At 34.9% G+C, this 26439-nt stretch overlaps 1 protein-coding gene and 1 long non-coding RNA gene across 2 annotated transcripts in view; one reads left to right on the top strand and one right to left on the bottom strand.

Annotated features, from left to right (window-relative positions):
• Nucleotides 1-26439, bottom strand: part of LOC136031854 (uncharacterized) — a 98736-nt gene that overhangs the window by 29317 nt on the left and 42980 nt on the right. The gene's annotated exons all lie outside the window — the stretch shown is intronic.
• LOC136031623 (trypsin-1-like) overlaps nt 1-26439 on the top strand; it is a 79140-nt gene that overhangs the window by 18884 nt on the left and 33817 nt on the right. Inside the window, exons 3-4 of the mRNA XM_065711261.1 lie at nt 3870-3970; nt 13713-13860. Of these exons, the coding sequence (XP_065567333.1) occupies nt 3870-3970; nt 13713-13860 (249 nt within the window). The remainder of the gene's footprint in view (nt 1-3869; nt 3971-13712; nt 13861-26439) is intronic.

Raw genomic sequence — 26439 nt, 5'->3', positions numbered from 1 at the left:
TAGTTCAAATTTAACTTCGCTTTCTACTCTTATTAGAAACATAACTTCTGGACTTTTATTACATTAAGTCATAGCTATTAAATTTTACATTAAGTCTCAGAGATGGGAAAAAACTCTGAAATGTTTTTCTCTTAACATATACAACCTAACTATGCTATAACACCTAATAGACCCCTAAAATTGTCCGAATAAAAACACAATAGAAAGAATGATTTGATAGATGTATTTTACATTGTGGTATGAAACAAGCTAATTATGACTGTCTTGAAAATTAACATCCAAAAAAAAAAATAAACGGTCAATTATTCGACTCAATTGAAAATACAATAGAAAAAAAATGGAAACTGCATGTGTTTGGCTTTGAAGCAAATTAAGGGCAACTACCGTGTTCAGTAAAATCCGCTGAAGTCCAAACCCTCAATTACCTCAATTAATAGAGCTGAGACTTTGACATAGCTCATAGGTCATTGTTGTCATGGATAAATGGAAAAAAATTTAATTGGAAGTAATGTCCTGCTAATACAGTTCTAAATTGCTTTGTATGCGCAGGTAGTTTTTTCTTGTTTTTAGTATGTACTGTAACCCGAGATCTAAATTCTGTAGTTTTTGTGAAATTACATAGAAAAAACAAGTGTTTTTAACTGAAAGTAAGGAGCAACATTAAAATTCAAAACGGAAAGAAATTATTCCATATATGAAGGGGATGCCCACCTCCTGAATACCTAAGTCTTCACGATAAAGTTTTTATTAATTTAAAAGAAGCTTCCTATTCTAATTAACGGCAATTGTGTTTCAGAAGTCGTTCTTAAAACATTGGGACAAATAGTCAAACTTTAGCGTAAAGAGCAAGGTAATGAGAGGGAGAGCAACCCCCTTCATATATGGAATAAATTCTGTTCCTTTTGAGTTTTAATATTGTCCTTTACTTTCAGTTGAAAATCTTGTTTTTTTAAATGTAATTTCTGATCGCTAAACATTGCCGGTAAATCTGGCTCACCCTCCATGAAAAATTATCTCCCTTCACTGAAAAATCTTCTGTGGAATGTTTCTCCCACGTAATATACGCCCCCCATAAAATTCCCTTAAAAAATTCGCGTAAAACTTGCGCAATTCCATCCTCGCTGAACCCCCTCCCCCCACTGCATAATTTCTTGCGGAAGATTCAGCTGAAAAATTCTTCTTAACATACTTACATTTGAAAAAGACTTTAATTTATAGTCATTTTCCGATCACCACAGAAATCCATGTTCTCGCGGAAATTTTTTCCTGGATGTTGAAACCCGCTTAAAAAAAACGTCTTTTTTCGCCGCTGGGCCCCAGCATGGCACTCGGCAGGCTTCTATATATGGATTCTCATTTTCCCTTGTGATCTAACCGCAGACAGTGCTGTGTCCCGGCGGCTTCGCTGCCGGGCCCCAGCATGACACGTCGCAGGCATTCTATGTATGGATTCTCATTGTCGCTTGTTTTCTAACCGCAGAAGGTGCTGGGTCACGCCCATCATGCCCATCATGCACGTGGCAGGCTTCTATATATGGATTCTCATTTCCCCTTGTGTTCTAACCACAGACAGTGCTGGGTCCAGGCGGCTTCACCGCCGGACCCCACCATGGCATGCGGCAGGCTTCTATGTATGGATTCTCATTGTCCCTTGTACCGGGACCATTAGCTGGGGCCCGGCGACACTATGTCATTTTTGGATCGAATTGATGACGTAAATTCGACATTCCCAATCTGGCCCTTTCTCTTTGAGCCGCAAGCCTGGTTTTGCGTTGCTCTAGTGTTTCCTTTTTGGTGACATTGTAAGATAATTATACACGCATTGCTTTTGTAATTCAGCGACACGCCTTCTTTTTTTACTATCTATATCAGCCGCAAGCCTGGTTTCGCGTTGCAAACATGATGTCATTTATATCTTTTATCTTTTTTTAGTTTTTTTCCTCTTTTTATTTTTTATTCAATTTTTTCATTTTTTATTTTTTGAGATTTTCAGTTTTTTCTTTTTTTTTCTTGTTTTTTATTTTTTTTAGGTTTTTTACCTAATTTAGGTTTTTTGATTTTTTTCTTTTTTAGTTTTTTTTTAGTTTTTTCTTGCTGTTTTTTTCTTTTTCTTTAGTTTTTGACTTTTATCTGTTATTTTAGTGGTTTTTTTTAGTTTTTTTCTTTTTTTAGGTTTTTTTAATTTCTTATCTTTTTTATTTTTTTTTCTCTTTTAGTCTTTTTCTTTTTTCGTTTTTTCTTTTTCTTTAGTTTATGTTTGTCTTTTTTTTAGTTTTTTTTTTAGTTTTTTCTTTTTTTTTTTTCCTTATTTTTAGGTTTTTTTTTCCTTATTTTTAGGTTTTCTTTTTTTGTTTTTTTCGTTTTTCGTTTTTTTAGTTTCTTCTTTTGTTCTTTTTTTCTTTTTTAGTTGTTTTTTTTTCTTTTTTTAGTTTTATTTTATTTTTTTCAGTTTTATTTTAGAAGATAGTTTTTAATTCTTTTATATATATATAATATATATATATATATATATATATATATATATATATATATATATATATATATATATATATATATATATATATATGTTTTTAACTACGTAAAACTTGCGAATATACAACATTCTTCGCTGTCCATTGTCTGTGTATATAAATAGATTGTTAGGTTTACTGACTCTTGAACATGCAACATATAACTGTCCATGGGAAAAGCAATCCGTATTCAGATCTATACCTCATTATTCTAATGATTGCCCTTGAGCTTTGTTGATGGTGATTGCTAATCAAACATTCCCTGTGTCCCCATCGTCATTTATATATCCCCCTGTGCCCCCCGGCGTCCCCTTTGTAGTTGTGTCCCTGTATCCCAGTCGTCATTTATATTACCTGTGTCCCGGTCGTTATTTGTGTCCCGGTGTCTGTAATATCTCTTTGAGTGTCCCGGTCGTCATTTATATTCCCTGTGTCCCGGTCGTCATTTGAGTGCCAGTCTGTAATTTCGTCAGTCATATTCCCGGTGTCCCGGTCGTCATTTGTATCCCGGTGTCCCGGTCTGTATATACATTCGTTTTTGAATTGGTATATGATTAGATAAATTTTTTGTGGTTTTACTTTTTTCTCTTTAGTTTTGTTTTTTTTTAGTTTTTACCTTTTTTTTAGCTTTTTTAGTTTTTTCTTTTTTCTTTTTGGTTTTTTATTTGTAGTTTTTACCTTTTTTATTTTTTTTTTATTTTTATTTTTTTAGTTTTCTTTTTCTCATTTATTTTTCAGTTTTTCCTTTTTCCTTTTTTAGTTTTTTTTCTTTTTCAGTTTTTAGTTTTTTAGTTTTTTTTATTAGTTTTTAGTTTTTTTTAGTTTTTTTGTAGTTTTTACCTTTTTTTAGTTTTGCTTTTTAGTTTTTTTAGTATTTTCTTTTTAGTTTTTTTGTAGTTTTTACCTTTTTTAGTTTTTTTCTTCTTTTGTATTAATTCTAAAGCCAAGGTTCGAACCTGGAACCTCTCGGACCTAGAACCTGGAACATAACGCTTTACCAACTCAGCTACTTCGGCTTGACTACATTCGTTTTTGAATTGGTATATGATGAAATAATTCAGACGTCATATGCGGACAGACAGACAGACACACAAACAAACAACTTATTTTTCTTAAATACTTATAATGACGTCATATACTAAGCATCGTCATAACAAACATGACGACAACTAACTTCATGACGACATACAGCTCAATCCTTATAATGACGTCAGTCGACAGATAGACAAACAACTTATTTTTATATATTTAGATACATATGAATTTATGCTAGTTTTTATGCACTTTGTATTTATTCATGAGTCTCCACACGTGCTATCATTTTGGATCTTGTATTCTTATTCCTCCTTTCTAATCTAGGTGTCCATCCAGAGCATTTATGACGGTACTCCTTCACATTTTTGTGGTGGGACATTGGTTAATGAAACTTGGATACTTACAGCGGCACATTGCGCAAAAGGGTAACTATTGACAATTTTTTGTTTAAGACGAATGCTACTGAACTTTAAATTTGTTGATCATGCCCAAGTAAAATATTTAGGAAGCCGAAAAATGGCGCCTTAGATTTTATTTCCAATCCGCTTCAAAATTATATTCATAGGCTCCTGGTCCGAGTCGAGCCGATTCCGAAAAAAATGATTGGGCTATATTTATTTCTGAAAGTCAAAAACGCGTACAAGTTTTGTCCCATCACTGATGAGACATGACTGACAAAGATATAAAAGCCTCTTTGTACTGATTTATGAGGTCTGGTTTTTCTTCCTTTTTTAAAAGCAACAAAATACCAATTTTTAGGGGAGAGAATGAAATTGATATGCAATCCTCCTTGATTCCTGGGAATACTTTTGATCTACACCTTTATTATTGGTTCCCGAGGAGGGAGCATAATACCCTCTCATTATGATAATCTATTTCTATGCAGCATATAATATTACATTCACATGCCTACTGAGACAGAGGTGGAAAAGGCGAGGCGGAGCATTAAGAGCCTTACTAGGAAATTTTTTGGCGGAGGGGGGCAGGTTTTTATTATCAGGAACTTGGTTTTAAGCAATTTTAATGGTAAAGTTTCTCTTTGCTTGTTTATACATAAAGTTTCTGTGTATATATAAATATGTATTCAATATATATTTAAACATCAGAGAACCCTATTGTAGAGGTGGCGATGGCTTCAGCCAAGTAAAAGATCAAAATTTACGCAGAACCTCCATCCCTGTGAACAATAAAACCCCTTTCTGTCCGATCGAAATTTTGAAGTAAAAATATTATTAAGGGCTTAATCAACAAAACTGCTGTTCATCAAAAATCGGACTATATATTTGAATATTTTCTGAAGTTTTAATTACAATAAAACTTTTTGATTCTTAAGCCGAAAAAAGGAAAAAGTTGGACATTACTAATTAATGTACAGTAATGCAAACTTACAGCAAGAAAAGAAGGTTTGTGGGGCCGGTACCAAACATCGTATCTTGGTTAGACCTGGGGTTGATTTGAAAAAAGATCAGTAATAAAATAAAAATCAAGTTCTACAAATGAAAGTAATGAGCAACTAAATATTCAATTTAGTCCAAAATTGCTAAATACTCAAATTTTTTTCTGAAATTTTAATTACAATTAAACTTTTTAATTCTTAAGCCGAAAAACGGAAAAAGCTGGACACTCCTAATTAATGTATAGTAATGAACATGTACAGCAAGAAAACAAGGTTTATGGTGGCGGTACCAGACATCACATCTTGGTTAGACCTGGGCATGATTTGAAAAAAGATCTGTAATAAAATAAAAAACAAGTTCTACAAATGAAAGTTATGAACAACTAAATATTCAATTTAGTCCAAAATTGCTAAATACTCAAATGTTTTCTGAAATTTTAATTACAATTAAACTTTTTAATTCTTAAGCAGAAAAACGGAAAAAGCTGGACACTCCTAATTAATGTATAGTAATGAAAATTTACAGCAAGAAAACAAGGTTTATGGGGGCGGTACCAAAAATCATATCTTGGTTAGACCTGGGCATGATTTGAAAATAGATAAGTAATAAAATAAAAAACAAGTTCTACAACTGAAAGTACTTCGCAACAATGAAATTTTGAACGAACAGAAAATATTCCGCGTATGAGGGAGGCTGCCTTCTCCTCAACCACTTGCTCCTTACGCTAAATTTTGTCTTTGCGTCAGAATGCTTTAAGATCGAATGTTGACACAAAGCCCACTGAATTGGAATAAGAAGATTTTTCAAAGCGCTAAAAAAACTTTTTAAAAAAAGATTTTTTCTAAGCCCTACTATTACGAGCAAGGGGTTGAGGAGGGGGAGCCTCTCTCATGCATACAATAATTTTTTTTTTAGTTTTAATGTTGCTCCTTACTTTCGTTTGAATTTTTTCCTAGTCTAAATTGACAAAATACAATAATTATTTAGTAAATTAGTAATTAGTAAAATTTTCCGACAAGACTGAAATGAGAGCCAAAACTAAAAATTAACCAATAGAAACAAACTCACATAATGATTTAAATTGAAAAAGACCAGAATAATATGAATGAGTAAATGAAACCCAAAACGGCTAGAAATTAAGATAAATAAATATGTCAAACAGAAATCTAGGAAGTGCTACTATAGATAAATGGATGAAACCTAAAACCCGTAGTAATTAACATTAAGCATCAAGTAAAACTTAGAATGAGCAGTAAATACCACAAATAAGGCAAGGGCTAACCCCCTAAAACCCTAGAAGACTATAGCGTCATTTGCTTCTTACCAACAACACAATATATCTAAACAGTAAATGAAAATTACTGAAATTCCAGGAATTATTATCATTACGTTTTAAACAAGCCGTCTAGTCACGTTAGTCTGTTATGCAGTGCTTTCTTATAGTTAAAAAAAAAACAAGTTTTTTAAATGAAAGTAAGGAGCGACATTAAAACTTAAAACGAACAGAAATTACTTCGTATATGAAAGGGGCTTTTCCTTCTCAACGCCCCGCTCTTTACGCTACAGTTTGACTCTTTCTCTTAACTCTACATTTTAAAACAGTAAAAAACTTTAGCGTAAAGAGCGGGGCGTTGAGAAGGAAAAGACCCTTTCATATACGGAGTAATTTCTGTTCGTTTTAAGTTTTAATGTCGCTCCTTACTTTCATTTATAAAACTTGTTTTTTTTTATTTAATTTCTGAACGTTTTTGAATCAATGCATGTTTTGATTTTGGCTCTCCGCAGAGGAATAATTAAAACAAAATTCGTATATTTTTTTTTTGGCTAAATGGCTATCTCATAATTTTGATCGAATGATTTTGAGAAAAAAAGAGCGGGGGAGGAAGCCTAGTTGCCCTCAGATTTTCGGTTAATTAAAAAGGCAACTAGAACTTTTGATTTTTTACGAATCTTTTTATAAGTAAAAGATATACGTAACTTATAAATTAGCTTACGTAACGAACTTTTGTATTCTCATGTTTTTATTACATATACGAGGGGGTTCGCCCCCTCATCAGTACCTCGCTCTTTACACTAAAGCTTAAATTTTGTCCCAATTCATTAAGAATGACCCCTGAATCACAAAAGCCGCAGAATAAATAGTTGAAATCGCTAAAAATACTTTAGCGTAAAGAGCGAGGTATTAGGAGGAGGTGAGCCCCTCATATGGGTAATAATTTCTGTTCGTTTTAAGTTTTAATGCTGCTTACTTCCAGCTGAAAAAAAAACTTTTTCCTATTTATTTTTTCATAGTTTTTTTTTAAGTAATGCTAGTAAATCCTGCGCTCCCTTCAAGGAAATTTTCTTCCCCCATGACAAATTCCTCGATGGAAAGTTCCGCCAGCATATCCCCCTCTTCTCAACCCCTGCCTCCAACCAAAAAGTCCTCCTGAAAATGCCTGTACACTTCCCAATAACCATTACTATGTGTAAGCACTGGTCAAAGTTTTGAATTTGTAACCCCTCCCACGGGGACTGTTGGGGAGTAAGTCGTCCCCAAAGACATAGTTATAAGGTTTTTTGACTACGCTGAATAAAATGGCTATCTCAGAATTTTGATTCGTTGACTTTGGGAAAATAATTAGCGTGGGAGGGGGCCTAGGTGCCCTCCAATTTTTGGTCACTTAAAAAGGGGACTAGAACTTTTCATTTCCGTTAGAATGATCCCTCTCGCAACATTCTAGGACAACTGGGTCGATACGATCACCCCTGGGAAAAAACAACAACAAAAAAACAAAAAAAAACAACAAACAAATAATATAATAATACCTTCTGGCAAAAAATATAAAATTCCACATTTTTGTAGATAGGAGCTTGAAACTTCTACAGTAGGGTTCTCTGATATGCTGAATCTTATGGTGTTATTTTCGTTAAGATTCTATAACTTTTAGGGGATGTTTCCCCCTATTTTCTAAAATAACGCAAATTTTCTCAGGCTCGTAACTTTTGATGGGTAAGACTAAACTTGATGAAACTTATATATTTAAAATCAGCATTAAAATGCAATTCTTTTGATGCAGCTATTGCTACCAAAATTCCATTTTTTAGAGTTTTGGTTACTATTCAGCCGGGTCGCTCCTTACTTCAGTTTGTTACCACGAACTGTTTGATTAAATAAAAAAAACTAGTTTTTTTTAACTGAAAGTAAGGAGCGACATTAAAACTTAAAACGAACAGAAATTACTCCGTTAATGAAATGGGTTGTCCCCTCCGCAATCCCTCGCTCTTCGTAAAAGAGTCAAACTTTAGCGTAAAGAGCGAGGGATTGCGGAGGGAACAACCCATTTCATATACGGAGTAATTTCTGTTCGTTTTAAGTTTTAATGTCGCTCCTTACGTTCAGTTAAAAAAAATAGTTTTTTTATTTAATTTCTGAACGTTTTTGAATTAATGCATGTTTGATTTTGGCTCTCCACACATAAATTATTAAAATGAAATTTCCTTTTTCGGCTAAATGGCTTTCTCTTAGTTTTGATCAGACGATTTTGAGAAATAAGGGGTAAGGAAGGAGGCCTTGTCCTCCAATTTTTGGCCTCCAATTTTTCGGTTACATAAAAAGGCAACTATAACTTTTAATTTTTAACGAACGTTTTTATTAGTAAAAAATATACATAACTTAAGAATTAACTTACGTAAAAAACTTGTATATTCTTATATTTTTATTATGTATATAAGGGGGTTTGTACCCTCGTTAATACCTCACTCTTTACACTAAATCGTAAGTTTTTTCCCAATTCTTTAAGAATCATCCCTGAATCAGAAAGGCCTTAAAGTAAATAGTTGAAATTACTAAAAATACTTTGCATAAAGAGCGAGGTATTTATCTCCTCCTAAATACCTCGCTCTTTATGCTAAATTATTTTTAGGACCCCTCATATGCGTAATAATCTTTGTTCGTTTTAAGTTTCAATGCTACTCCTTACTTTCAATTGAAAAACCTTTTTCATGTTTATTTTTTCATGTTTTTTTATAGTAATTTTAGAAAATCCTGCACCCTTTTCATTGAATTTCTCTTCTCCCATGACATATTTCTCCAAGGAGAGATCCTCCCACATAGCCCCCTTCCCTCAACCCCACCCCCAAAACCAAAAATCCCCCTGAAAACGTCTGTACACTTCCCAATAACAATTATTTTATGTAAACACTGGTCAAAGTTTGTAACTTGTAGCCCCTCCCCCAGGGACTGTGGGGGAGTAAGTCATTCCCAAAGGCATAGTTATTATCGTTTTTGACTATGCGGAACAAAATGGCTATCTCAAAATTTTGATCCCTTGACTTTAGAGAGAAATGAGCGTGGGAGGGGGCCTAGGTGCCCTCCAATTTTTTGGGTCACTTAAAAAGGGCACTAGAACTTTTCATTTCCGTTAGAATGAGCCCTCTTGCGACATTTTAGGACCACCTGGTCGATACGATGACCCCTGGGGAAAAGAAAGAAAAAAAATAAATAAACACGCACCCGTGATTTGTCTTCTGGCAAAAAATACGAAATTCCACATTTTCGCTACAGGTTCCTCTGATACGCCGAATGCGATGGTTTGATTTTCGTTAAGATTCTATGACTTTTAGGGGGTGTTTCCCCCTATTTTACAAAATAAAGCAAATTTTCTCAGGCTCATAACTTTTGATGACAAAGACTAAATTTGATGAAACTTATACATTGAAAATCAGCATGAAAATCCGATTCTTTTGATGTATATTTTAGCTACAAAATTCCGTATTTAGAGTTTCGTTTACTATTGAGCCGGGTCGCTCCTGACTACAGTTCACTACCACGAACTGTTTGATCCGTGCTTTCTTCCTTTTATTAAATAAAAAAAAAAGTTTTTTTAAATGAAAGTAAGGAGCGACATTGAAACTTAAAACGAGCAGAAATTACTCCGTATATGAAAGGGACTTTTCCTATTCAACGCCCCGCTCTTTACGCTAAAGTTTGACTCTTTCTCTTAACTCTACTTCTTAAAACAGTAAAAAACCTTAGCGTAAAGAGCGGGGCGTTGAGGAGGAAAAGCCCCTTTCATATACAGATTAATTTCTGTTCGTTTTAAGTTTTAATGTCGCTCCTTACTTTCATTTGAAAAAACTTGTTTTTTTTATTTAATTTCTGGACGTTTTTTAATTAATGCATGTTTTGATCTTGGCTCTCCGCATATAAATAATTAAAACGAAATTTGCATATTAATTTTTTGCTAAATTTCTTTCTCATAGTTTTAATCGGAAGATTTTGAGAAAAAGGAGCGAGGGAGGAAGCCTAGTTGCCCTCCAATTTTTTAATCACTTAAAAAGGCAACTAGAACTTCTAATTTTTTAAGAACATTTTCATTAGTAAAAGATATACGTAATTAACGAATGAACTTACGTAACGAACTTCTATATTCGTATGTTTTTATTGCGTATATCAGGGGGTTCACCCTCGTCGATACCTCGCTCTTTACACTAAAGCTTAAATTTTGTCCCAATTCCATAAGAATGACCCTTGAATCACAAAGGCCGTAGAATAAATAGTTGAAATTACTAAAAATACGTTAGCCTAAAGAGCAAGGTATTATGAGGAGGTAAACCCCTCATATGTGTAATAATTTCTGCTCGTTTAAAGTTTTAATGCTACTACTCACTTTCAGTAGAAAAAAAACTTTTCATATTTATTTTTTCATTGTTTTTTAAATAATGCTAGAAAATCCTGCGCCCCTATATTGAAAGTTTCTTCCCCCATGAGAAGTTTTTCCATGGAAAGATCATCCCACGTAGCCCCCCACCTCAAGTCTTTCCCCTCCCAAACCAAAAAAATACCCCTGAAAATGTCCGTACACTTCCCAGTAACCATATGTAAACACAGGTCAAAGTTTGTAACTTGCAACCCCTCCCACGGGGACTGTGGGGGAGTAAGTCGTCCCCAAAGACATCGTTATTAAGTTTTTCGACTATGGTGAATAAAATGGCCATCTCAGAATTTTGATCCGGTGACTTTGGGGGAAAATGAGCATGGGAGGGGGCCTAGGTGCCCTCCAAGTTTTTTGGTCACTTAAAAAGGGCACTAGAACTTTTAATTTCTGTTAGAATGAGCCCTCTTGTGACATTCTAGGACCACTGGGTCGATACGATCACCCCTGGGAAAAACAACGAACAAAAAAACAAATGAACACGCATCCGTGATTTGTCTTCTGGCAAAAAATGCGAAATTCCACATTTTTGTAGATAGGAGCTTGAAACTTCTACAATAAGGTTCTCTGATACGCTGAATCTGATGGTGTGATTTTCGGTAAGATTGTATGACTTTTAGGGGGTGTTTTCCCCTATTTTCCAAAATAAGGCCAATCTTCTCAGGCTCGTAACTTTTGATAGGTAAGATTAATCTTGATGAAAGTTATATATTTAAAATCAGCATTAAAATGCAATTTTTTTGTTGTAACTATTGGTATCAATATCCCATTTTTTAGAGTTTCGTTTACTATTGAGCCGGGTTGCTCCTTACTACAGTTCGTTACCACGAACTGTTTGAAATACATTATTTTTAAATGCACTTAAAATCAATGGCAAATCATGTATTGATTCGTCAGTCAAAGATTTGGCTTCAAAAATTGCCAGTGCTGGTCCTGATGCTTTATTTACGGATCAAATTAAATATTGAATGAAATAGGATTAAAAGCACAAGTTTGGTAAAAAAAAAGTTTCCATTTTAAAACGTAAATTTAATTGGAAGGTTTCAAATATAATTCTTCTCATTTATTAGCACAAATAACGTTAACTACAATGATTTCCGAATGTTATTCTGTTTTATCCTTGTTATCCAAATAACATTTGCGCCAGGGATGATAACTAAACTTGGATATAAGTAAAAAACAAACAAACAAACAAACACATCATATGGACGGATACATTATAACAAACACTTATCTTACAAGAGAGAAAGGGGGCGGGGGAGAATTGGGAGAGAGAAGAAAAGAGAGAGGATGAGAAAGGGAGAAAGAGAGAGAGAGAGAGAGAACTTCTTCCTTAAAGCTCTGACCTATCTAGATCATTTTTGCGGTCAGAAATTGCGGGAATCCAGTTTTCGGAAAAAACTATGTGGCTTAGTTATGTTGTTACATAATTCAGTAACAACAAAGAGGGGGGGGGGGTCCATTTTAACCCTTTTTGAAATATCTAAAATGCACGTAAGCGTAATTATTGTATTTTTCTACATTATTAAGTAATGGAGTGGTAAATCTGCAGTCCCAATGAGCAATTCTGGAGTAAATTCAGTTCATCCTTCTTGTTTATCCTTCATAAAATCATAACTTTTATTAGATTTGTATTCTCATGGGAAGCAATCGACAGTTATCGCATTTATTTTACTAACTTCTTTGTTGGTCGAAGTTAAATCACGGCGCTCGTTCATTACATCGAAATTTCCATTCGCCACACAATCTCCAAATAATTCCTCAATTAAATCATCACTGGAAATCATATCTTCAGGCAATTCAATTTTATTGAAGTCATTTTAAGGAGATTTTAGTTTCCCATGTTTAGGATGGCTTTGTTATTCCCTTTCGTTTCTGACTCGGTGTGATTCTCGTTGTCACTTATCATCTAACCACATACTTCTTTGTTCTTCCTTTTCGTGCATCATTGCTTCAGACTTTTTTCTATGCCCTTTGCCTTAGCTGCTCGGATTGGTCTTGTCACATTTGATGGTCTATGCTGTTCTTGTTTTGTCATTGTGAATTTACGTTTATCGGGTCATCCTCTTGATCTTGTCAAGTTCGATGGTTCAGGTAATTGAATTATCATTTTGATAATTGTAAGTTTGCGTTTTTGGGTCGTCCTATAGGCACTTTTTTGTTATTCGAAAATATCAATAAAATTAGGAATTCGTTGCAACAATACGTTTAATATCTTATGCTTAGCTATGTTTAATATGGTTTAATTTTGAGAAGTTAACGTAGTCGACTAATAAACTGTTTGAACATTTCAAATGTCGTATGGTTTTTTTTGCAACTGCTATTTAGAATGGATTTTATTTTTAGTGTCCAGACAAAATAATTTGTTTTTGACTCGTTGTGATTCTTACTGTCGCATGTCTGATGTTTTTTGGTTCTGGTTAAAGGACAAAAATTTCTTTTTGTTCTAACGAGTTATCACTTTTAATAATTGTAAATTTACATTTTTGGGCCGTCCTATAGGTATTTTTTATTGTTATACAAAATTTAAAATGAAAAAGTTAGAGATTCCTTAATATGTTACACGTACTATTTCATACTTACTTGTGTTTTACATGAGAAGCATTTTTTCAAAATTAACGTTTTAAACAATTTTTTTCAAACTTGCGAACTATCTAGATTTTTTTTTCATGTCGGATAATCCTAGGTTGCCTATTTTCAAAAAAAAAAATGGAGCCAATTTTAAGAAAAACATACGTACATAAATATATAGTTTCTCGTTTAAAGAGGGTAGTTATGTATGCTTAGAGAGATAGAAAGAGAAAGAGAGAGAGGGAGAGGGAGAGTAAGCAATGTAGCAATGTAGTAAGAAATGTGGCATATGAAAGATTTGTAAAAAAAAATAAAAAAAAAAATTATTGAACTGTTTTCTTCTTAGCTCATGAGGATAGGACATTTGTCAAATTTGAAAAAAAGACTACTTTTTAACCATTAAAAAAATTATGAGGATTAAAGTATTTGGATCAATGTTAAAAGCAAGGAGGACTTCCTCTACCTCCTCCTGTGCGCAGCTTTATAAATTATTTTCTTTTTAGCCATGATCCTTCAGATTTGCAAATAGTGGGTGGTGAGCTGGATCTTTTGAATCATAGTAGCCATGAGCAGATTCGTCTTGGGAAGCGAATAGTCATTAACTTTGATTACGAGCTCAATGAATTCATGTACGACATTGCAATGATAGAGGTGAGTGTATAGCCGATCTTCGGCGATATAAGGTAAGAGAAATAAAAGCCGCGTTCAATCACGCCTACTCAGCCTACAATTAGACGGAGGCCCTATTATCACGACGGTGAACGTGGTCTACACGTCTCACTATCATTTTAAAAATATAACCATCCTGTCTCACTAATTTAGACCATTTCGCTTACGCACTGTAAAGACCATGCTTATGTATAACAAGCATTAGATCCAGAATTTGAACCGACGATCCCGCTGGATCCAGTATTTTTTAGTTAATATGCACTACTATCCCCTTCAAGCTCTTTGTAGTTATTAAATAAAAAAAACAAGTTTTTTCAACTGAAAGTAAGGAGTGACATCAAAACTTAAAACGCACAGAAATTACTTCGTATATGAAAGAGGCTGCTTCCTCATCAACGCCCCGCTCTTTACGCTAAAGTTTGACTCTTTCTCTCAATTCTTCTTTCTAAAACAGTAAAAAACTTTAGCGTAAAGAGCGGGGCGTTGATGAGGAAGCAGCCTCTTTCATATACGAAGTAATTTCTGTGCGTTTTAAGTTTTGATGTCACTCCTTACTTTCAGTTGAAAAAACTTGTTTTTTTTATTTAATTTCTGAACGTTTTTGAATCAATGCATGTTTTGATTTTGGCTCTCCGCAGAGGAATAATCAAAACGAAATTTGCATATTTTTTTTTTTTTTGGCTCAATGGCTTTCTCATAATTTTGATCGAATGATTTTGAGAAAAAAAGAGCGGGGGACGAAGCCTAGTTGCCCCCCGATTTTTTGGTTAATTAAAAAGGCAACTAGAACTTTTAATTTTTTACGAATCTTTTTATTGGTAAAAGATTTACGTAACTTATAAATTAGCTTACGTAAAGAACTTTTGTATTCTCATGTTTTTATTACATATATGAGGGGATTCGCCCCATCGTCAGTACCTCGCTCTTTACACTAAAGCTTAAATTTTATCCCAATTCATTAAGAATGACCCCCTGAATCACAAAAGCCGTAGAATAAGTAGTTGAAATTACCGAAAATACTTTAGCGTAAAGAGCGAGGTATTAGAAGGAGGTGAGCCCCTCATATGGGTAATAATTTCTGTTTGTTTTAAGTTTTATTGCTGTTCCTTACTTCCAGCTGAAAAAGCTTTTTCACTTTTATTTTTTAATTGTTTTTTTTTAAAATAATGCTAGTAAATCCTGCTCTCCCTTCATGGAAATTTTCTTCTCCCATTACAAATTCTCGAAGGAAAGTTCCCCCAGCATATCCCCCTCTTCTCAACCCCTCCCCCAAACCAAAAAAATCCTCCTGAAAACGCCTGTATACTTCCCAATAACCATTACTATATGTAAGCACTGGTCAAAGTTTGTAACTTGTTGCCCCTCCCACGGGGACTGTGGGGGAGTAAGTCGTCCCCAAAGACATAGTTATAAGGTTTTTCGACTACGTTGAATAAAATGGCTATCTCAGAATTTTGATCCGTTGACTTTGGGAAAATAATTAGCGTGGGAGGGGGCCTAGGTGCCCTCCAATTTTTTTGGTCACTTAAAAAGGGCACTAGAAATTTTCATTTCCGTTAGAATGAGCCCTCTTGCAACATTCTAGGACAACTGGGTCGATACGATCACCCCTGGGAAAAAAAAACAAAAAAACAAAAAAACAAAAAAACAAATAAACACGCATCCGTGATCTGCCTTCTGGCAAAAAATGCAAAATTCCACATTTTTGTAGATAGGAGCTCGAAACTTCTACAGTAGGGTTCTCTGATACGCTGAATCTGATGGTGTGATTTTCGTTAAGATTCTATGACTTTTAGGGGGCGTTTCCCCCTATTTTCTAAAATAACGCAAATATTCTCAGGCTCGTAACTTTTGATGGGTAAGACTAAACTTGATGAAACTTATATATTTAAAACCAGCATTAAAATGCGATTCTTTTGATGTAGCTATTGGTATCAAAATTCCATTTTTTAGAGTTTTGGTTACTATTGAGCCGGGTCGCTCCTTACTACAGTTCGTTACCACGAACTGTTTGATCTCTGGGATACATATTTTAGATTGAATGAAAGCATGGCTTTTCGTAAAAATAGTTTTTTTAAACTGAAAGTAAGGAGCGACATTAAAACTTAAAACGAACAGAAATTACTCCGTATATGAAATGGGTTGTCCCCTCAGCAATCCCTCGCTCTTTACGCTAAAGCTTTTAATTGTTTTAAAAAGCAGAATTGTGGCAAAGAGTCAAACCTTAGCGTAAAGAGCGAGGGATTGCAGAGGGGACAACCCATTTCATATACGGAGTAATTTCTGTTCGTTTTAAGTTTTAATGTCGCTCCTTACTTTCAGTAAAAAAAAACTAGTTTTTTTTTATGTAATTTCTGAACGTTTTTGAATTAATGCATGTTTGATTTTGGCTCTCCACACATAAATTATTAAAATGAAATTTGCATATTAATTCCTTTTTTGGCTAAATGGCTTTCTCTTAGTTTTGATCAGACGATTTTGAGAAATAAAGGATGGGGAAGGAGGCCTAGTTGCCATGCAATTTTTCGGTTACATAAAAAGGCAACTATAAATTTTAATTTTTAAAGAATTTTTTTATTAATAAAAAATATACGTAACTTAAGAATTAACTTACGTAACAAACTTTTATATTCTTTAATTTTTATTATGTATATGAGGGGGTTTGTACCCTCGGTAACACCTCGTTCTTAACACTAAATCGTAAGTTTTGTCCCAATTCTTTAAGAATGACCCCTGAATCAGAAAGGCCGTAGAATAAATAGTTGAAATTACTAAAAATACTATAGCATAAAGAGCGAGGTATTTATCTCCTCCTAAATACCTCACTCTTTATGCTAAAGTATTTTTAGAACCCCTCATATGCGTAATAATCTCTTCGTTTTAAGTTTCAATGCTACTCTTTACTTTCAATTGAAAAAACTTTTCCATGTTTATTTTTTCATTGTTTTTTTATAGTAATTTTAGAAAATTCTGCGCCCTTTTCATTGAATTTCTGTTCCCCCATGACATATTTCTCCAAGGAAAGATCCTCCCACAAAGCCCCCTCCCCTCAACCCCACCCCCAAAATAAAAAAAAATCCCCTGAAAACGACTGTACACTTCCCAATAACCATTATTATATGTAAACACTGGTCGAAGTTTGTAACTTGCAGCCCCTCCCCCAGGGACTGTGGGGGAGTAAGTCATTCCCAAAGACGTAGTTATTATGGTTTTTGACTATGCGGAACAAAATGGCTATCTAAAAATTTTGATCTGTTGACTTTGGAGAAAAAATGAGCGTGGGAGGGGGCCTAGGTGCCCTCCAATTTTTTTGGTCACTTAAAAAGCTTTTGAATGAGCCCTCTTGCGACATTCTAGGACCACTTGGTCGATACGATGACCCCTGGGAAAAAAAACAAAAAAAACAAACAAATAAACACGCACCCGTGATTTGTCTTCTGGCAAAAAATACGAAATTCCACATTTTTGTGGATAGGAGCTTGAAAATTTTGCTGAAGGGTTCTCTGATACGCCGAATGCGATGGTGTGATTTTCGTTAAGATTCTGTGACTTTTAGGGGGTGTTTTCACCTATTTTCTAAAATAAGGCAAATTTTTTCAGGCTCTTAACTTTTGATGACAAAGACTAAATTTGATGAAACTTATATATTTAAAATCAGCATGAAAATCTGATTCTTTTGATGTATATTTTAGCATCAAAATTCTGTTTTTTAGAGTTTCGTTTACTATTGAGCCGGGTCGCTCCTTACTACAGTTCATTACCACGAACTGTTTGATTCTAATTTTGACAGAAGCTTTATACATTTGTGTATTATGTAGGTCACGAATAAACACGTATATTTACGTGTAAGGTAAAAGAGCATACTTTTTCTTATTTTTCTTCAAGTTTGTTATAGCTTCCAGTGGTTGTGAAGTTTCATATAAAAAGAAAGCATAGCTTCCCCTATAAATAGCCTAATAATTGTGACTAGTTTTAGCCATTTTTGTATTATTAAGCTTTGAATAAAAAGTCATATATACTTGTAAGGTAAATGAACATAGTTCTTCTTGCTTTTCTCTTCAGGCTCTATTTTTTGCAAAGGTTTTGGATAGAACGAAAGCCTAGTATTTCGTAAATGAAATAACGCAGATACACGTGTATGCATAAGATGGAAGATATGTCAGATATGTATTTCTGTATTAAATAGGCTGAATGGCTCCAGAGGTGCTAATTATGCCTGTAGATGGAATGTCAACTAGCAGTTCCTAAGATATTGCACATGGACCGTTTTGATAACCTGGAAGCACACAGTGCCTTTTGATTTCAACCCCCCCCCCCCTTCAACTTTTCCTGATGGTTTCAGTTCTATAAAGTTAGTAGTTCTTGAGAAATTGCTGGTAAGGTATTTTGACATCTGTGATGTACGTGATGTCTTTCAATTAGTGTAACACCCCCTTTAAAATTCTTTGAAATTTTGAACGTATTACCCTTAGCATTTCCTTAGATATTGAAATAGAACTTAAAGCTCCTAGTTGTTGTTTAAATACTATAGATGCGCCTTTCAACATCCAGGATGCTGATATTGTCTTTTGATTTAGTTAAAAGTTCCCTGGAAATTTTAACTTAATACCACTAGCCCTTTATGAGATACATCCTATTGACAGATACATCCTATTGACAACCTGTATCCTAATGACAGGAATTGACATGCTAAATATTTTGATGTAGTTCAACATCTACCTCAGCATTCTTGATGGTTCCAACTTAATACCCATAAGTCTTACCTGAAAGTTTTTAGATACGTCCTTTTGAAATCCCGGATGCCCATAGCGTCTTTTTATCTAGTTCAACCGTCGCCCTTGGCATTCTCTGAAAGTTTTAACTTAATAACCTTAGACGTTCCTGAGGTATTTCACGAGTTTCTTTTTTCCATTATAAAATTTTGCTTAAATTATTGCCGTTTACATTTATGGCCTTCGTCCAAGGTCTGAGGAAGTCATGTCACCCCCAGAGACATATTTATTGGACCTATTTACTATTTTATGCAAAATGGCTATATCGAAATTTCGATCGACTGTTTGAAAGGAAGCAGGTTTGAAAAGAAGGATAAGGGAGGCAGGCTGGTTGCCGTCCAATCACTTTTCAATCTTAAAAAAGGCTCTAGGACTTTTAAATTCCAATCGAAAGAGCAACCCTCTAAAGTTTATATGACCACAACATCCATTAGAAGCCAATACGGGTGCGCATAGTGTCTTTTAATTTAGTTCAAGATCCTCTAACATTCCCTGAAAGTTTTAGCTTACTACCTTTGGCCATTCCTAAGATATCACATGTCCCATTTTCTATTGTAAAAAATATGTATAAGCAAATGCCAATTTACATTTTTCATGGCTCTTGCCCCAGGACTTGTGGGGGTTTAGTCATTTACCAAGGCATACTAATTGAACCTTTCAACTATTTTGAAGAAAATGGCTACATGTTTTAATTCTAATATTTAATGGGGTATTTTTTAGAAAAGAAAGGCCATCCGATCACTTTTGACTCTTAGAAAGGCACCAGACATCTCAATTGCTCATCGATCCCCCTCTTAATTTTCTAGGATAACCCGTTCCATATGAAGTGCCTCTGGAAAAAGAACATAATATATTGGAGCCGTATGGCTCTTTACTATAGGCAACGATAGACTGTTGCCTCACTCCCATTAATGAATAGTAATGAAGACATTTTTCGAATGCACTACATTGAAAATGGCCCTCACTTCACTTGGGACTTTGACCCTCCCGAATAGAGCGCGAAAAATATCGCAAAAAATCACGCGATTTCAAAGGGAATTTTACGGATGCTTCGCTCCAATTATGTTTCTAATGATAGGAGGTTTGGAACATCAACGAGGTTGCAACAGTAACGAAAAAGAATGATTTTCATTTATATATGTTGCATTCATCATGTGAAACGTATTATATTCCACAAATGTATCATATAATGCATCGTTTCAAATCGCTAATATTGCATACATATTACAAAATCGAATTATTAAAACTACTATTAGAAATTTATCACAGAAAACTACTGTTAATGAGAAACTTGGAATGAATGTTCAAACTTTTCCTAATCTTCAAATTACAATTCAAAATTTTGATTCTTAAGCATAAGAAATGTAACAAAAAACAATCACAAAAAGGCCCAATATTAACTAACAATAAAGCTATATTATTAAAAATGAATTTAAAAAATACTCGAAAATGGGTTTCCAAAGAAAAGCAAAGAATTTAACAAGGCCTAAGACGAGCAGAAACTAGACCTACGTTGCCCGGGCAACGTGAAGTGTTGTGGCAACCTTTGTCCGGCTTCGCCGACTAAAGTGTTGCGAGAGCAACACTTATGTTTTGTTTCTTCGCTATCGATCAGTAATCACTTGATAAAAGGCTGTTCCTCAGCGTTAAAAAAAAACAACAATAAAATATTATCGAAAGAAGGGACTAAATTGACTTTGCAGCCAGTTAAACTTTATCCTTTCAATCGTAGACATCGTGACGGATGAAAACTCGGAACAATATCTTATATAATCCCATTGGTATTATAAAGCTATCTCTAACTTTTCAGGATTAAAATACCATAGATGACATTCTATTAATTATTACGAAACTATCTCATTGTTTTACATTCTCGTTTGTGCTTGTTTCTTCACTGTCGGTTAAATGATGAAGTTGTCTGCCTATCGAAGTTTTTAAAACGGTATGTTCAAAAAAGAACGCAATCAGTCATCACATGACCAAAGGCTATTCCTCAGCGTTGAAAAAAAACAGCAACTACAAAATAATATCGAAAGAAGGGACTAAATTGATTTTGCAGCCAGTTGAGCTTTATCCTTTTCAATCGTAGACGTCGTGACGGATGAAAACTTGGAACAATATCTTATATAATCTAGTTGGTGTTATAAAGCTATCCGTAACTTTTCAGGATTAAAATACCATAGGTGACACTAATTATTACGAAACTACCTCATTGTTTTACGTTATCGTTTGTACCCGTTGCGGAAACACTTAATTCTGTCAGATTTAAAGAGACCGAATACAATGTGCACCAATTTGCACAAATTTCTAGCCCAAAGTGAACAGATTCTTACTTACAAGTCCCTCTCCCGTGATAGCCATCAAATTCACCGGAAACAAATAAATGGGTACACCAACTAGCAAAAGTTGCAAACCCCTCATCGCTGAAGATGATTGTAGCCCAACAGCCGATTATTACTTACAAGTCCCCTACATGTCTTACCACTGAAACCAAATTGGTTTAACCATCAAATACATCGGAAACAAATAATAGGTACATCAACTAGCAAAAGTTGCAAACCTCTCTTTGCCGAAGATGATTATGAGCTAACAGCCGTTTCTCGCCCAAAGTGAACCGATTCTTACTCATAAGTCCCTCTCCCGTGATAGGCATCAAGTTCACCGAAAACAAATAAATGGGTACACCAACTAGTATAGTTGCAAACCCATATCGCTGAAGTTGACTGCAGCCTAACAGCAGATTATTACTTACAAGTCCCCTACATGTCTTACCACTGGAACCAAATTGGTTTTACCATCAAATACACTGGAAACAAATAATAGATACACCAATTAGCAAAAGTTGCTAGCCCCTCAATGCCGAAGGTGATTATTACCTAACAGCCGACTTTTGCTCACAAGTCCTGTATAAGTCTCACAATTTGTATCGGCCTAGATTTCGTTTCAGTGTGTACCTTACTACTGAAGTTGTCAACCCCTTGAAACTCTCAAATGGGTATACCTCCTGAATGAATTTTTGTACAAAAAAATGGATGTGATATACTTTGATCAGCTCATCAAGAGCTATCGATTGCTGTCGAAAAAAAAATCTATCTGTCTTAGTTCAAAAGTGGATTTTTTTTTTGCCGTAGGCCAACTTTCTAACGTCACCACTTAGAAAGGAGCAAAGGATAAGCTCCAATTTCTTTAGCAATAAGAGAACTTTTAAAGTTTATTAGGCACATCTGATACAATTTCTCTACTGCAATCCCAAGTCCGAAAAACCGAATGATAAATTCAGCTGAAATCACGAACAGAAATGGGTATAAACAATAGATGACAGCACTTTCGGACCCGTGGGAAAATGCCACATTTTTGATTCTGTAAATTTTTCTATTTATCACTCAAAGAAGATACATTGGCTGTGGGGCCGGGTAGCTGCCGCATATATTCAATACTTATAGATTTTAGTCCATCTTCAATTTGAAAGTGGTGCCTGCCTGCTTGCCTGCTAGAACAGAGCTTTCCACTCGAAAGCAGAAACATGATTTGATGAAACGAAAGCTTGGCTGCACAACTTCAGATACTGCTCTCTGACATAGGCTATAAAACTCCACTTCACTTCGCACACCATAGGCTCTGGCTCGTGGACAAGCAAAACCTATCCTTTTTGGCCCCAGGCAAGAGTTTTGCGGAGCTTTCCAAAATGTAATACGATCTTCTATATTCGTATACTTTTATACGTACATCGGGGGGGGGGGGTTCTTCTCCCCTCGTCAATACCTCGCTCTTTACACTAAACTTCGAATTTTTTCCAACTCTTTAGGAATGACCCCTGAACCACAAAGGCGTTTAATCAAAATAAATAGCTCTTTTAAAACGACTAAAAACACTTTAGCGTAAAGAGCGAGGTATTGAGGAGGGGACGAATCCCCTCATATACGAAATTATTTCTGTTTGTTTTAAGTTTTAATGTTGCTCCTTGTTTTCTGTTGTAAAAACAGATTTTTTCTTTTAATTTAATTTCTGAACGTTGTTGAATTAACAAAAGATTTGATTTTGGGTCACCGTACATGAATGATTAGAACGATATTTGCATATCAATTTTTACTTTTTTGGGCTAAATGACTTTCTCAAAGTTTTTATCAGACGATTTTGAGAAAAAAAGGTGGGGAAGAGGGCCTAGTTGCCCTCCAAAAGTTTTTGTTTACTTAAAAAAGCCACTAACTTTTAATTTTACATACAAACATTTTTATTAGTAATAAATATACGTAACTTATAAATTAACTTGTGTAACGAACTTTTATATTCGTATATTTTTATCACGTATATGAAGGGGTTCGCCCCTTCGTCAATACCTTGCTCTTTCCACCAAAGCATGAATTTTGCTCCATTTCTTTAAGAATGACTCCTGAACCACAAAGGCTGATTAATTAGAATAAATAGCTTTTTTAAAATAAAGAAAAATACTTAAACATAAAGAGTGAGGCATTGAAGAGGGGACGAACTTCCTCATATATGTAATAATTTATGTTCCTTTTAAGTTTTAATGTTGGTCCTTACTTTCAGTTGAAAAACTTTGTTTTTTTTTTATTTGATTTCTCATTGTTGTTGTAAATAATGCTGGGAAATCCATGGAAACTCTTCATGGAAATTCTCTCCCTCCATGATAGATTCCTCCATGGAAGGATCCTCTCGCGTAAAACCTGACCATCCCCCATCAGAAATAATACCCCCTAAAAACAGCATTATTCTTCGTCAATAACCAATACTATATATAAACAATGAGCAAAGTCCATAGCTTGCAAACCTTCTCCCGGGGACCGTGGGGGATCAAGTACTCCTCAAAGACATATTTGTTTGATTTTCGACTATGCTTAACAAATGGCTGTCTCAAAATTCTGATCCGGTAACTTCGGGAAAAAATGAGCATGGGAGGGGGCCTAGTTGCCCTTTAAATTTTTCGGTTACTTAAAAAGGTTACTAGAACTTTTAATTTACGTTAGAATGAGCCCTCTCGAAACATTCTAGAACCACTAGATAGATACGATCACCCTTGGGAAAAAAAATAATAAACACGCATCCGGGATCTGTTTTCTGGCAAAAAAATACGAAATTCCAAATTTTTGGGGATAGGAGCTTGAAACCTCTACAGTAGGGTTCTCTGATAGCTGAATGTGATGGAGTAATTTTCATTAAGATTCTTTGACATTTAGGGGGTATTTCTCCCTTTTTTCGAAAATAAGGCAAATTTTCTCAGGCTGGTAACATTTGATGGGCTGAACTGAACTTGATGAGACTTATATATTTAAAATCAGCATAAAATGCAATTCTTTCGATGTAAATGTTGGTATGAAAATTCTGTTTTTTAGAGTTTCGGTTACTATTGAGCCGGGTCACTCCGTACTCCAGTTCGTTACCTTGAACTGTTTGAAAAAGACAACATAAAAGCAAAAAAAAAAAAAAAATAAACACACATCCGTGATCTTTCTTCTGGCGAAAAAATGCAAAATTCCACAGTTTTATAGATAGGAGCTTGAAACCTCAATACCAGGGTTCTCTCATACGCTGAATGTGATGGTGTAATTTTATATTAAGGTTCTATGACTTTTAGGGAGTGTTGCCTCCTTTTTCCGAAAATAAGGCAAATTTTATCAGGCTCGTAGCTTTTGATGGGAGAGACCAAACTTGATGAAACTTAGTGACTTAAAATCAGCATAAGAATGCAATACTTTTGATGTATATATTGGTATCAAAATCGGTTACTAATACGAGTTTTGGTTACTATTGAGCCGGGTCACTCCTTACTACATTTTGTTACCACCAACTGTTTGACATAATCTAATAAATTTGAATTTGTTTTAGATTTTAATCTGGACATAATTCTGCTTTGCCTTCCCACAATTAATGAATAGTGTAGTCGACACTGTTTACTTTACTAGAAAAGTTTTTACTAGAAAAGTAGTAGCTGGTATTTACCTGGATCTGAACATAGATTTTTACTATCATAGGCAGCACAATAGCGCTCTCTGCCTAAGTAAAGAGCGAAGTGGGCTCCATGTATTTTTTTTTCCTAAGGCACATTGTACTAAGGAGTTGTAGTAGACACTGTGGTCTAATTTATTCGATTTAATTCGATTGGAAAATAAAAGCTAAAGCTTACTTTTCAAGTTGAGTTTCGACTTCATAGTCTGAACCATTCCTAAGAAATTGCTGATACACTCTTTTGACAACCTGCTTACACAAAGTATGGTTGATTTAGTTTAACATCCCCCTCACCATTCTCTGAAGGTTTCACCTTAATACCCTTAGTCGGTCTGGAGACTCAAGGTAAAGGATGTCCCCCGCCTTTCGCAATAATAAACCCAATGTATAGACAGTGGGCAACTTCGTAGCTTCAAGATATTGACCCAGGGGCTGTAGGAAGCCGTACCATTTCTTGAGCCAATAAAATGGTTGACTCAAAATTTGTATTGGATGTCTTTTGGAGGTTATAGGGGGGGATAGGAGGGTATGGTAGGGGGCTGGCTGCCTTCCAATCTAGAAGCCATGTAACTCTTCACTTATGCAGCGCAATTGCGTTGCTTATGATTAAAATTTCTCTAAAAGCATTAAGTGTTTGCGTTCTATGCCCAAAATTTGAAAAAGCAACACTAGGTAAATACGAAAACGTGTAAGACAGGCAGATTTATTTGATGACCATTTCTGACATACGCTTCACCTATGATGTGATTGTCTTTAAAATATGCCATAAAAATAAACCAATGGAAATGAAGTATACTCTTTGACACGGAAATATAAGACAGTAATCTTTCTTTTCCTCTTTGGATATGGCTTTAAAGGCCAGCTAGTGACTTGTAACAAGCAACAAAAGTTGTGATCCAAGAAAAAAAAAATTGATTTTCAAACAGTTCGTGGTAACGAACTGTAGTAAGGAGCGACCCGGCTCAATAGTAACCAAAACTCTAAAAAATTGAATTTAGATATCAATAGCTACATCAAAAGAATCGCATTTTAATGCTGATTTTAAATATATAAGTTTCATCAAGTTTAATCTTACCCATCAAAAGTTACGAGCCTGAGAAAATTTGCCTTATTTAGGAAAATAGGGGGAAACACCCCCCAAAAGTCGTAGGATCTTAACGAAAATGACACCATCAGATTCAGCGTATCAGAGAACTCTACTGTAGAAGTTTCAAGCTCCTATCTACAAAAATGTGGAATTTGGTATTTTTTGCCAGAAGACAAATCACGGGTGCGTGTTTATTTGTTTGTTGTTTTTTTTTCCCCAGGGGTCATCGTATCGACCAAGTGGTCCTAGAATGTCGCAAGAGGGCTCATTCTAACGGAAATAAAAAGTTCTAGTGCCCTTTTTAAGTGACCAAAAAAATTGGAGGGCATCTAGGCCCCCTCCCACGCTCATTTTTTTCCCGAATTCAACAGATCAAAATTTTGAGATAGCCATTTTGTTCAGCATAGTCGAAAACCATAATAACTATGTCTTTGGGGATGACTTACTCCCCCACAATCCCTGGGGGAGGGGCTGCAAGTTACAAACTTTGACCAATGTTTACATATAGTAATGGTTATTGGGAAGTGTACAGACGTTTTCAGGGGGATTTTATTTTGTTTGGGGGTGGGGCTGAGGAGAGGGGGCTATGTTGGAGGATCTTTCCTTGGAGGAATCTGTCATGGGGGAAGAAAAATTCAATGAAAAGGGCGCAGGATTCTCTAGCATTACTATAAGAAAACCATGAAAAATAAACATGAAAACGTTTTTTCAAATGAAATGAAGAAGTAGCATTGAAAC

Source organism: Artemia franciscana, chromosome 10 (genome assembly GCF_032884065.1).
Source record: "Artemia franciscana chromosome 10, ASM3288406v1, whole genome shotgun sequence".
NCBI lineage: Eukaryota > Metazoa > Arthropoda > Branchiopoda > Anostraca > Artemiidae > Artemia > Artemia franciscana.
Note: the sequence above shows the minus strand (reverse complement) of the source record. Positions and strands in the feature narration are given on the sequence as shown.